The 11918-nt window shown below is 35.5% G+C and overlaps 3 protein-coding genes and 1 long non-coding RNA gene across 4 annotated transcripts in view; all 4 read right to left on the minus strand.

Annotated features, from left to right (window-relative positions):
• Positions 1 to 909, minus strand: part of LOC109537255 (D-aspartate oxidase) — a 4122-nt gene extending 3213 nt beyond the window's left edge. The window contains exon 1 of the mRNA XM_019903881.2: positions 674 to 909. Within this exon, the coding sequence (XP_019759440.1) occupies positions 674 to 870 (197 nt within the window). The 5' untranslated portion in view covers positions 871 to 909. The remainder of the gene's footprint in view (positions 1 to 673) is intronic.
• Positions 910 to 1055: 146 nt separating this feature from the next.
• LOC109537254 (heterogeneous nuclear ribonucleoprotein A/B) lies at positions 1056 to 1921 on the minus strand. Its single transcript, XM_019903880.2, has 3 exons — positions 1566 to 1921; positions 1318 to 1516; positions 1056 to 1259 (listed from the first exon to the last, which is right to left on the minus strand). Exons 1-3 carry the CDS (start codon positions 1578 to 1580, stop codon positions 1168 to 1170), a joined length of 306 nt encoding a protein of 101 aa, XP_019759439.1. The 5' UTR covers positions 1581 to 1921; the 3' UTR covers positions 1056 to 1167.
• Positions 1922 to 4866: 2945 nt separating this feature from the next.
• Positions 4867 to 7453, minus strand: LOC109535821. Its single transcript, XR_007280229.1, has 3 exons — positions 7347 to 7453; positions 6564 to 6856; positions 4867 to 4972 (listed from the first exon to the last, which is right to left on the minus strand). It is a non-coding gene; the product is annotated as an uncharacterized LOC109535821 (long non-coding RNA).
• Positions 7454 to 9353: 1900 nt separating this feature from the next.
• On the minus strand, positions 9354 to 10914 carry LOC109535820 (40S ribosomal protein S12, mitochondrial). The gene is made up of 2 exons (XM_048670653.1): positions 10648 to 10914; positions 9354 to 9737 (listed from the first exon to the last, which is right to left on the minus strand). The coding sequence occupies exons 1-2, from the start codon at positions 10802 to 10804 to the stop codon at positions 9394 to 9396; spliced, it is 501 nt and encodes a 166-aa protein (XP_048526610.1). The 5' UTR covers positions 10805 to 10914; the 3' UTR covers positions 9354 to 9393.
• Positions 10915 to 11918: the final 1004 nt, after the last annotated feature.

Here is an 11918-nt window from a genome sequence, read left to right on the forward strand (position 1 = left end):
ATGCGGATTTTATTGACTTTGTAAATGTTAACTTAAAAATATCCGTTGGCAATCAATTACACCCTCTTCTTTAAAAGTTTGTAACTTCCGATGTAACACAAGTACCAACTTTCAAACTTTAAGACCAATACGTGGGTTTGAAATTGCTAAAATTGTCATTAAAATCCTCCAATATACAGGTTTTTTGTGACGTGTTAAATATTAACTTGAAAATGAAACTTCCACTCAAATGCACCCGCTGCTTGAAAAATTCGTAACTTTCAACCTAAAACACATAGTAACTTGAAACTTTTACCCTCTGCTGAAGACAATTGATTCCGAAAGTGCTGAAAATTTTATTCAAATCGCCCTGTATCCTGATTTTTACCCACTTAGTAAATTTTGACCTAAAAATACCCGTTTGCAATCAATTGCACCCTCTACTTTAAAAGTTTGTCCAATATAACGCAAGTATCAACCTACAACTTTCACACTTTGAAGCCAGCACATGAAATTGATTTAATTGTCACGAAAAATGGCGAATCAACAATTCTTACCATTGAGCAATAGGCAAAGAATGAAGCTAAAAAGTGCATCAAAACATTCTAAAATCGCGTGACTGATATGAAAGTTAGAAGACTTTAAACTTTACAAAAAAATCGGGAGCGCCACTTTTTTAGAGCCGAGTGTTTACCTTGTTATATCTTCAGAGGGTCCGCAAAAGCTGGTCCCAGGACGGAAAAGACCCGCGGCCACGTAGCTGGTAGTATCTTCGAAAAATTCATGGGCCAAAATGTCGATTTTTGCATTTCGAAATCGCTTTTGTAATTGGCAAGCGGTTGTTACACCGATCACTCCGGCACCCACAACCGCAATCTTTAAGTCGCTCATATTGACTTCAATTAACTTGCATCTGAGCCCGCCATCATCTCATTATCTACATCTATTTATATACAAAATTCAAATCGCTTTGACCGAATGGTTATCTCACTGAGCACAGAGGTGGAATGGCCGTAATTGAAATAAAATGCTCAAATCGAAATCATGCAATTTATTATTTAATTAGATACAAAGCAAATTTAGTACAAATCTGAAAACAAATGGGGCAAAACACTGATGTCCTAAATTCATATTTGATATATATTTTTTTATATTGCGTGTTATTCGTTAGGGATAATTTGCAGAAATCTACCATAAATAGTGTCCACCGTAACCGTACCCGTGAAGTCCATATCCTAAGGAGTAGTAGGGATAATGTGCATAGCCGTACCCGTAGTGACCTAAGAAACAATGTCAAATTATACGACAATCAAGTGCCTATCGATAATGTGCACTCACCATACGGGTAAAATGAGGGATAATGCCCGAATCCATACCCGAAACCTCCTCCATAGATTCCTCTTTTCGCTTTTTTGGTCTCGGAGGGTTGCACATCTTCAACATCTTGAGCCGTTTGCGTCACTTCCACTCTTTCTACATCAGCGGCTGGTGCAGCTATCACGTAAAACACTAAGACTAGGACGAATAGGGCTACAAACTGAAACAGTGTTCAAGTATGGTTCTTAAGGTGTTTTAAAAAAGCTCACCGAAATATTTGCCATGTTGGAAAAGCGATTTATAAATCACAGGACCCCGAAGCGAATACTTTTCTTCAAGCGGTTGAACTGATGACAGCTCGAATGCGATCGTTGATTTATATAGGAACATGAGCCCCAACCCCGCACCAAGGTCTTGAATCTATGGGACATAGGAAATTACAACAGAACAATTGCTGGGTGAAGGTTGAACTCGTTCGATTTGGTTGTACTTCGCTGCTCGCTCGCTCGCTCGCTCGCACCCTCAAGAAACCAGGTATAGATAGATAGTGTTTACCGTTGATCATGCACGGTCCAAATTCAAAATAAATATCTCTTGAGTCTGTTATGGCAATGGTAAACCGTTTTAGTTTTCAAGGGTGCTCCAAGGCCGAGGATCTGTCCGTTTTTTGAAGATTTATCGACTGCTAAACCTCGCAGTGATAACACAATCACAATGAGTACAATACAAACTATGATAATAACAAACAATTATACAGTTCGGAGCCCTGGTTAATATCCCCGAAAGAAGTAGCATTCTTTGACCCCCGGTCAAAACATCTTTACATCCGAGTTTTTAATTGGCCACAATTGAAAAACTTGCGTGGAATTTTGCCTTTGTTGTCATTCGGGAATATTGAAATGAGGAAACCTACTTATTAGTTGAATCAGAACCGTATGAATAGATAATGACCATGTCGGACACAGTAACAATGGCCAAGACCGCCGCGAAGGAAACTCTTAATTGGGTAATATTAACATCGATTTGAGGTTTGCTCAACTTGAAAACTGTTCGGGAACCCTAAAAACTGGAGAGCAATCAATGGCGTAGGCTAATTAACTTATTTATTAACAGATAATGTTTATGCATTCAACTTGCACCTTTTGTCATGTACAGGGGTATTAGTTGAACTTGGCCACCTCGTTTTTGCATCTAATTTGAAATTTAGCGAGAAATGTTAAATACAAAAGTTGTAGATACTAACGTCTAGATTATTTTAAGATAATACCTATTCATACAGGGTGTCTCAAATTCAAGTGGCAGACCAAACTTACCTTTTTTTAATGAAATGCCGTACTTTTAACTGCGTTTTCGAGCTATTCGTAAAATTCTAGGCCTATTCGATATAAATGTTCTATATTGGTTTTGAACTGCTTTTGAATTAAAACCAATATTGATTAACAGACTATGAAGGCTTTCACTTTTCTAAATGTAATATTGATTAAAATKAGCGAACTCCCCATTAACCGGTGTAGACGACGCAGCCGGATATTTYTGCTCGARTCAATTATGAAGGAATTTTGAAAATTTTSACAYCAGATTGTAGATAATGGGGCTGTCTGATCGTGAAACCTCATTAACCTAGGACAAATTTGAGGTGYCTCAATTGAAGGTTAAAGTCAAAATTTTGCCTTTTTCCCATCAGARCCCATGTAAACGAAATTGTCGATCGAAAAATAAGTCAAGACAGCKACTTGAAAATSTTTTTTAAGCTATTGTTTTGAAGACACAAAGACACTGTCAAATAGTTTGACATTATTCGGCGTTTTTGACATTCAAAAAGTAAAATTAAAATGTCGCACCCATAAGAGCTCATGTAAAGCAAAACATTCAATGTTTATAGCTTAGAAGCGAAAAGCACTAATGGTACTTGCTTTGATGCATTATCGATCTTCTACAGATAGATTAGATTGACACTGTAAAAGTTTGAGTTTTCCCAAAACTGTGGGACTTCAGTTTGGGGAAAAAATAATTTTTCAAGCGTAATGGATTGCTTTAGATCAGTAAAGACCCTCTATGTCAACATTTGCCGAAACTTGACATCACAAAATTGCGGAAAATTTCGAAAAATGTTTCCCAAAATTTTGCATAATTTTAGGAAATCGTCAATTGCTCGCTTATTATCGATCGAAGCGGAAAAGTAAGCACCAACTTTTTTATGGAGCTTAAGACGGCCGACCGACTGGAGGGATTAGATTCAGTGGAGCTCTTTTGGTTACCGAGATATTTGCAGTTTTTTGGAAACCATACTTTCGAGATTTGCTCAAAAACTATGCAAGCTGAAAAGTTGATAACGTTGGATAGTGCGCGACGGGCCCGAGATTTTATAAAGAATAACTTTTTCCGATAGAAAGCTTCGTTTTCGTGAAAAAAATTAAAATGTAAAATTTCTAAAAAATCGCAAGGGTGTACCGCCAAAATATTTGACAAAATATTTTAAATTTTTTTTCTTACTATTCGTTGGCATGTGGTTAGATATGGAAAAGTTACATGACAAATCAGCTTGGGTTGGTTCAAAAAATTTTCTCTGTGAGCTACAGGGAGAAGACGACACAGTTTGTACGGGCTCTTATGGAGGCGAAATTTCCAAAATTGAATAAAATTGTCAAATGACATTAGAATAAGTTGAAATTGCACCAATTAGTATTGAGACAAATACCAATCCACCCCATGTCAAATCGTTTCGGCAAAGTGAAAGGAAAAAACTCCATTTAACTCTATGTAATCGGCAAATTGTGGTACCGATCAACTGAAATGCTTCCCAAAAATAAAAATAAAATAATTTTTCAAATGTAATGGATTGCTTTAGATCACTAAACACCTTCTTTGTCAACATTTGCCGAAACTTGACATCACAAAATTGGGGAAAATTTCGGAAATTTTTTTCCAAAATTTTGCATAATTTTAGGAAATCGTCAATTGCTCGCTTATTATTGATTGGAGCGAAAAATTGAGTACCAACTTTTTTATGGAGCTTAAGAGGGCCGACCGACTGGAGTGGTTAAATGCAGATGCGCTATTTTGGTTACCGATATATTTGCAAATTATGCAAAATTTTGGAAACCATATTTTCGAAATTTGCTCAAAAACTATGAAAGCTGAAAAGTTGACAATAGTACCGTTGGATAGTGCTCGATGGGCCAGAGATTTTATAAAAAATAACTTTTTCCGATAGGATGCTTCGTTTTCGTAAAAAAAATACAACTTTTTGTATTGAAAAATAATTTTTCAAGTGTGATGACAACACCTTCTATGTCAACATTTGCCGAAACTTGACATCACAAAATTGGAGACAATTTCGAAAATTGTTTTCCAAAATTTTGCATAATTTTCGGAAATCGTCAATTGCTCGCTTATTATCGATCCAAGCGGAAAAGTCAGCACCAACTTTTTTATGGAGCTTAAGACGGCCGACCGACTGGAGTGCCGAGATATTTGCAGTTCTTTTGAAACCATATTTTTGCGATTTTTTCAATAACTATGAAAGCTGGATAGTTTGAAAGGCAATATATTAAAATAAATACATAAACATATGTATAAAATAATAGTAATAATAATAATAGATAGATAGAAACAATTTCCATTTTTTCTGCCCTCTCTTGCTTCCTCTTGCTGCTATGTGATTGGGGTCAGCGGGCTAAAAAAAAACAATACATGTACACACGGTTAAGATCAGATTTTTTCTACATAAGCGGTGCATTATATAAGAGCTTTGATCGGCGCTAAAATACTGCCAAAAACTGTGATGTCATTAAAAAAAATTAAAAACCAACAAACTTCTTGAAATTTAATGAATCAAATAACAGCAAATACACGATAGCACAATTTCGTTATGATTTGGTTTGAACGGTTTGATTGAGACAGTCAAAATATTTGCCGGAAAATTTGCGTGCATCGCGTTTATTGCATAAAATACGTATAATTCAAGGAAATTAAATGCATTTTTTCATGTCGCAACCCGCTAATGACATTAAACTAGATTATCTAAGGAAATACTTGCTACTTTTTAATCAATAATCGTGTAAGAAATTGCGTGTTTCTAATAAGTAGGTATTTACCATACAGGATGAGCCGTCAATTACAGATTGCAATATCGTTTGCTGATTGTTTATTGGAACGAAGCTTCATTACTTGTATACGTGTCAAGTACAGTTTCGCTTATTAAAATATTTCGCGCAAAGTCATCTTCGGCAGAATCATCATTGTTTTGGAGCCTTTAAAGCCCATTACAGATATTGACTCGTTAATCCGATTTCTCGCAAATTAATTCAGCATTTTCTTCAATTCTTTTGTCTCAGTTTCACCGTGACGAGCGCGTTTTTGTCTTCAAATAGACTTGATAGATTTTCCTTTAGGATTTGTTGGGGAATTCAACATGAAGGCAAACGGTTTCATTGTTTTCATGTGCAGGCTGAATCATTGAAAATGTGACTAACTTGAATATGTTACCGGCAATATGCAAAATATCTAGGCATTCTGCAAACTGACCAACTCGTAAGGCATTTTGCAGAATCGCTACTACTTTGGCAGAATCGCTACTACTTTAGCGAATTGACTACAGTGGTTCAGACAATCTGAAAAATACCGTACGCGTTGGTCAATGATCTAATAAGTGAGAAGGCAATGGCGAGCGGAAAGAAAGATATGTTTTTGGTAAAATTTAATTGATTATTATTAACAACGTACTGCTTTGGTTGGAACTTAGGTCAAATAAGAGAGAACTGCCAAAACTTGCTAAACAAAAAAGAGATTGCGTTTTTCATCAGTAATTTATAAAACAAATAATTGTACTTTGCCAGTTTATAAAAGTAAACCAACTAAGGACATGTCCAAATAAAATCTAATGCAAAAAAAGGTCCTGAACGTATAGAATTTTATAAGAAAATGAAATATTCCATTATAATGTATATTGTTATAAGAAACGATTTATAGAGGCTAAGTCATTGGACTTAACTTCTCATGACAATTTTAAAGCCAAACCATTTACTAAATGTTATAGTAACAGATTGTAAATTATAGGATGTAAAAAAAACGGAATACGGGCGAGACATAATGGACCAAATGGGAAGAAAGCACAGGCAGGTCTCTTCCGGTATTCTCTTCTTCAATATCCTAGATTTAACAACACTTTGTAAGCAAGCATTGGGTCGAGAAAAATAAAATCTCAGAAAAAGTGATTACTTTTTTTGCATAATTTAATTGATCACTTAAAATTAAAAAACGCTTACTTTCAAAATTCCAGATTATTTATTATATTTGGCATTTTTATCATTTCCTGCATATGATGAATACTTGTCATTTTTCATATATTTTGAAGTAGATTGGTCACGTAAGGAATTCTTTTTTAATTCCTCGTTTAACTGGTTCAGTATTTTCAAATTTCGCGCAACGCTGTGAGCCTTTTCGTCCTCGCGATTTTTACGATTTTCTCTTGACTTCTTTGCTGCTTCGTTGTTTTTTGACCGTTTCTCTTCGTACTCCTTATTCTTATCCATTGGTTCGGGCTTAATGGAAACTGTTCCTGAAACATAAGTCTCAATTTGATCCGATTCTAACCGATTATAATTGATTTTACACTTTGCAATTAGAAAAACATGTGCTTCATTTATTCATCAGTCAAGAAATCGAAAAATTAAACCTTATTGGAATTTAAAATAGGTAAGGAAATTTTGCTTTTTCTTGCCAAACAAATACGCATTCCTTAGAGGTTTCAAGTATTTGCAGGTCGATCAGTCTAATAATACTATCGACATCTTGTTCCTGGCAGAAAAAATTACTATTATATTTTTTCTTTCCCGGGTTTCAGTCAAAATGTGAAATGATAATGTTCATATCGTTTATTTCATATAACGTTTCGGCGAGACAAGAGCGCCATCATCAGATTTAAAATACAAACACCAATTTGCAATTAAAATGTGTTGTACAAAAACTGTAATTTACAAAGCGTTAAAATATTTATTAGTTCTTAAGGAAAAAAATTGTCTGGGAGAGCAAAACATTTGAAAACTTACCCCATAATTGGGACATATTAGATTCTCTTTACGCTTGGCTGTCTTGAAACCTCACATTGGTTTGAATTATTGCCTACATTTGCGAGAATGGTATGCATGTATTGAGATAATCGAAAATAGTTTTTCACTAGTGTACTGGGTGTTCTATACTTATGGCTTGATTAGGGTTTGGTAAATGTTGCTAAGGTTGTCGGTATGTAATCTGAAATTTACTGCTTTTGCATGTTTTTTTATTTGTATCGTTTCTTGGATTCTTCTTTTATGATAATTTGTTTCCCTAACTTGAAAGGTTTGGTTTGTAAATTACAGTTTTTGTACAACATATAAATGTGTAATTTATATGTTGTACATGTAAATTGGTGTTTGTATTTTAAATCTGATGATGGCGCTGTTGTCTCGCCGAAACGTTATATGAAATAAACGATATGAACATTTTTATTTCACATTTTGACTGATACCCAGGAAATAAACATGCAATAACAATTACACACAGTCAGGAAAATAAAGAAAAATTACTGTTTGTGTAGGATACCAAAGCTGCTTGTTAAACAGGGTGTCCGGTAAGCACATGATTAAAAGGATACTGCGATATTTTTTGCATCAAAAGAAGATTATCGATCTACGTTTTATTAACAAAAAATGTCTGGCTCCTCTGCTATTGATGGTCAAGGTTCTTCAAAAAATGAATCTTTTTTTAAATATCGGGAAAATGGTACGATGTATTTTCGTGAAACTCGCTGTCAAATTGTTCATATGTAAGACTCATATTTTTATGAAACAATCGAGTTCAGCCGTTTTGGACAAGTGGTGAATTCTTTAGTATCGTAGTACAAAAACTACCAGAACTTTTTATTTTGTAGATGAAATCAACTATTTTTTTTTGGTTGATGCACTAATCATTTTTGCACACTTTTGTGCTCTTTGTAAAATCTTGTAGAATTCGTAGTTTTTGCGAAAAAAATATTTCTACACGGTAAGTTAAGTATTAGGGTTTTGTGAAGACAATTTGCGTGAAAGCGTACACGTTTACGCGGCGCATATTTGCAGTTAACGTTTAACATTGTTAAGTGGCAAACAGACATATTTTTTTGCGCAAAGACTATGAATGCAATGCTTAAATTTGATTTTACTTTGGCACCGGTTTCTCTTTTATTCTTTTAGAATTCTGAGGATGTCTTCAATACTGACCGATGAATCTAATGCAAGCACGTAAAAAAGCATCGCTTACCAGATAAATAAACAAAATTGATTTCAAAATATTATAAAAAAAAATTTAATATTGAAAAATCACTTTTAAATATCGAAACTGTTCAAAGGTGCACTTACCTTTAATTGCACTAATTGATTATTGCACTACAACTCAACACCCACAAAACTGTTGGATTCTCTGGAGAGGTCCTGATGTTAACCGAAATGTAAGTTGAAGCTTGAAGCTATGATAGAGTAGGTAGCAGTAGTACTCTCGAGGCCAATACGACTAAACTCAAAAAACGGAATGCCAGTATTATATGGGAGTTGAAAACTTCCCCACCTGTCTAGGCAGGTTGCAAGAGGAAATACAATAACGGGAAATGGCGAAGGGTTGACGTACATCTGACCGTTTTACGGTAGACAAAAGAAGCCGATAACGCTTTTTGTCTGAAAGAACCCCATTGTTCATTTCTTTGCGAAACCATTAAAAAACCCTTTCTACTTTATTGCCCAAAGAAAAGCAATATTAGAGTTATACCATGACATTTTGCACAATTGATACATTTTTCTCTTTCGCAGTTAGTTGCACTTTCTAATGCAAGACTAAGAAGTTCTACGACAAAACCCCGTTGTGCCAACAAAATAAGCTGGTAGCATATTGTGCATTAACCGTTAAATAAAGCTGCTTCTACCTTCTTTTGAGAAAATGCTTTTGAGCCTACGTCCGGTCACGCTGGTGCCTAATTATGCCCCAAAAACATTCGAATTCGAATGGTTTTGTTGGACTCGAACTTGCCGAGTTATTGAAACATCTAATTCTGGTTTACTTTTTATTATCCCAAAAAAATTACAGCGCCTATTTCGTTTGCTTGATAACATGTCCTAGGTCGTATTTCCCTCGCACGCATTTCAATTTTACTCCAGGACAATCCTGTAGACGTCCCACCCTGCACAACACGATATTGTGCTCCTGGAGATTGTGCCCGATACCAGGAATATAAGCGACCATTTCCTTTCCATTGGATAGCCGCACCAAAACGCATTTCCTGTTGGCCGAGTTTGGTTTCTTTGGTTTTTTTATTAACGTTTTCAGGACGACCCCCTTCATGAATGGCCTTCCATCCAGCACTCGTTTTGGATTTCTCGGCTTCACATGGGGGCCCGATCTGTGCATTTGCGCCAATGAGGCCATGCCGCGCTCTAGAAATTTACAAAAAAAAATCGAATTGGTCGTAATAGTGCACTTTAATAGTGCCAAGACTTGTAATTGTTAATGCCAGAGCCCTTTCATTAATGGACCTTCGTTGGAACACCTGCCTATTTAGGAATTTTTCTGATAATCTATAGGGTAAGTAAACGTTCTGTCGAGTTGCTGCTTTAGACAAAATAGGTCCGACCACAGGTGGTCGCATTTTCAAGAACGTAGTAGGCAATTAAACGATGTGAAATTTATTAGAGGTACCTAATCAAAAATGTGACTCAACTTATCTGTATTATCTAATAAAAGGCCAATGTTTGCAGTGGTATAAACTAGTGCTCGGAATTTAAAAAAAACTGAAATTTGAATACTCGTTTAGTGATTTATTCGAATAGTCGAATATTCGAGTTTGATTCCGAGCCCTAGTATAAACCATACGTTACTCCTTTTATATCCCCAAATAAAAATGGAGCCTGTTTTGTTCATTTAATAGGAATTTGGAACTCAATTTATCCCTTTTTTGTGAATCCCTGAACAACCAAATAAGCAAAACGAATTCTGGCAATAAATAAGAAGTAATAATCGGCCTAAACGAACCGCAAGCTGGAAGGTTCCAATAAGGCAAGCGGTTATACAATCGCCACCAGATGCAGGTTTTAAAAAGGGGTGACCCGAGGGAATAACCTTCTCAGGTCTACCGCGACAGTTCAATGGGAACAAACTATGAAAAATTATACGTGCTTGCTATTCATACTTTCAATCCGTAAGATTCTCGAACTTTTAACTTTTAAGATTCCAACAATGCGTTGAAACAAGTGTTTCCAAACATACAGCTACCTACTGCTGAGCCGAAACCATTGTAATAACACATGGGCAAGCAAATAGGTGTTAAGTAAAAAGCCGTTGTCTTACCTTGCACCGACAAGGCAGCAAAACGATTAAGTAATAAACTAGTAACATTAACGATTGGTTTAATATGGCTGGTACTCTGGGCCAAACTCTGTCCAACAGCTAAGGGCAGAGTTCGCGGCCAGCAAACGGCTCGAATTATATTGTTCACAATGTTCATTCTTCTTAATTGTTATTAAGGATTTATATGAAATATTCCCCAAAATAAAAACTGACAACCACAGCTGACAACCTTCACAACTGCCATCCACAGATCACAGAGGTAACCTCTGTGATCTGTGCTGCCATCTACACTTGGTAATAACCACACTCCTATTCTCTTTATAGTCAGGGTGACTGCACTGAGAAATGGCGATGTCGCCAACTACCGGACAAGAATCGCCGGTTTTGGCGCCAAGTAAATTCAAACGCGGGTAAAGCAATAAAATCAAAGCGGAACGGTTTAAATTAAACAAGAACTTTAGATTTTCTAACATATTGAATTGAAATTATATATGTTGTGTGTCTAAAATATATTAATGGGACAAATATTTTTTTTTAATCCAGTAATTTTCACTTATACTAATGCAAGGAACATCAAATTCTCGAAGTAGGTCTAACATTTCAGTTTCTTCTTGTTCATACTCTAAGTCAATCGATGTGACTTTACTATCAGTATTTCTTTATTGATACATTATGTTTGATGTAAAATCTTTAATCATATCAGTAGTAGAATTAAAATTCTGACAGCATATATATACAGTAAAGTCCGCTTATAATGAACCCGGTTATAGTGAACTTTCGCTTGAAACGAACTTTTTTCCTTTAATTGAAACGTCGTCCATAAAGACCAACATATTTTTTAATAGTTATAACGAACCTCCGGATATAACGATAACTTTTTAGGTTAGTTGTATATTCACTTTCCGTTTATAACGAACTTCCACGCTCAGCAACACCAATCGTGCGGAGTTGTTTATATTAGTGAGAGCGAGAGACAGGCAGTGACTTGTTGTTTTTTGCCGCGTTATGTATGTAAATCGTTTTAGAATGGAAAAACAAAAACGCAAAGCTTTTTCACTAAATGAAAAGTACGAGATTATTAACAAAATAAAAAGTGGAGTAAAGCAGAGTGACATTTGTAAGGAATTAGCACTTGGAAAGTCTACTGTTGCAACAATATGGAAAAACAGAGAAAACATTTTATCAGCGTATGACAAAACAAATGTTAGATGTAGGAAGTTAAAATTATCTGCACATGAAAAGGTTGACAAGGGACTTATTAAGTGGTTTAC

The sequence above is a fragment of the Dendroctonus ponderosae genome, unplaced genomic scaffold, assembly GCF_020466585.1.
Source record: "Dendroctonus ponderosae isolate FM_Combo_2020 unplaced genomic scaffold, Dpon_F_20191213v2 Dpon_F_20191213_1, whole genome shotgun sequence".
Lineage (NCBI taxonomy): Eukaryota > Metazoa > Arthropoda > Insecta > Coleoptera > Curculionidae > Dendroctonus > Dendroctonus ponderosae.

Coding starts and splice junctions, on each gene's coding strand:
- LOC109537254 (XM_019903880.2), bottom strand. Junction 1,260..1,317: donor TCCCTCATTTTACCCGTATG/GTGAGTGCACAT, acceptor ATTGTTTCTTAG/GTCACTACGGGTACGGCTAT.
- LOC109535820 (XM_048670653.1), bottom strand. CDS start 10,804: ATGAACATTGTGAACAATATAATTCGAGCCGTTTGCTGGCCGCGAACT. Junction 9,738..10,647: donor TGCTGCCTTGTCGGTGCAAG/GTAAGACAACGG, acceptor GTAAATTTCTAG/AGCGCGGCATGGCCTCATTG.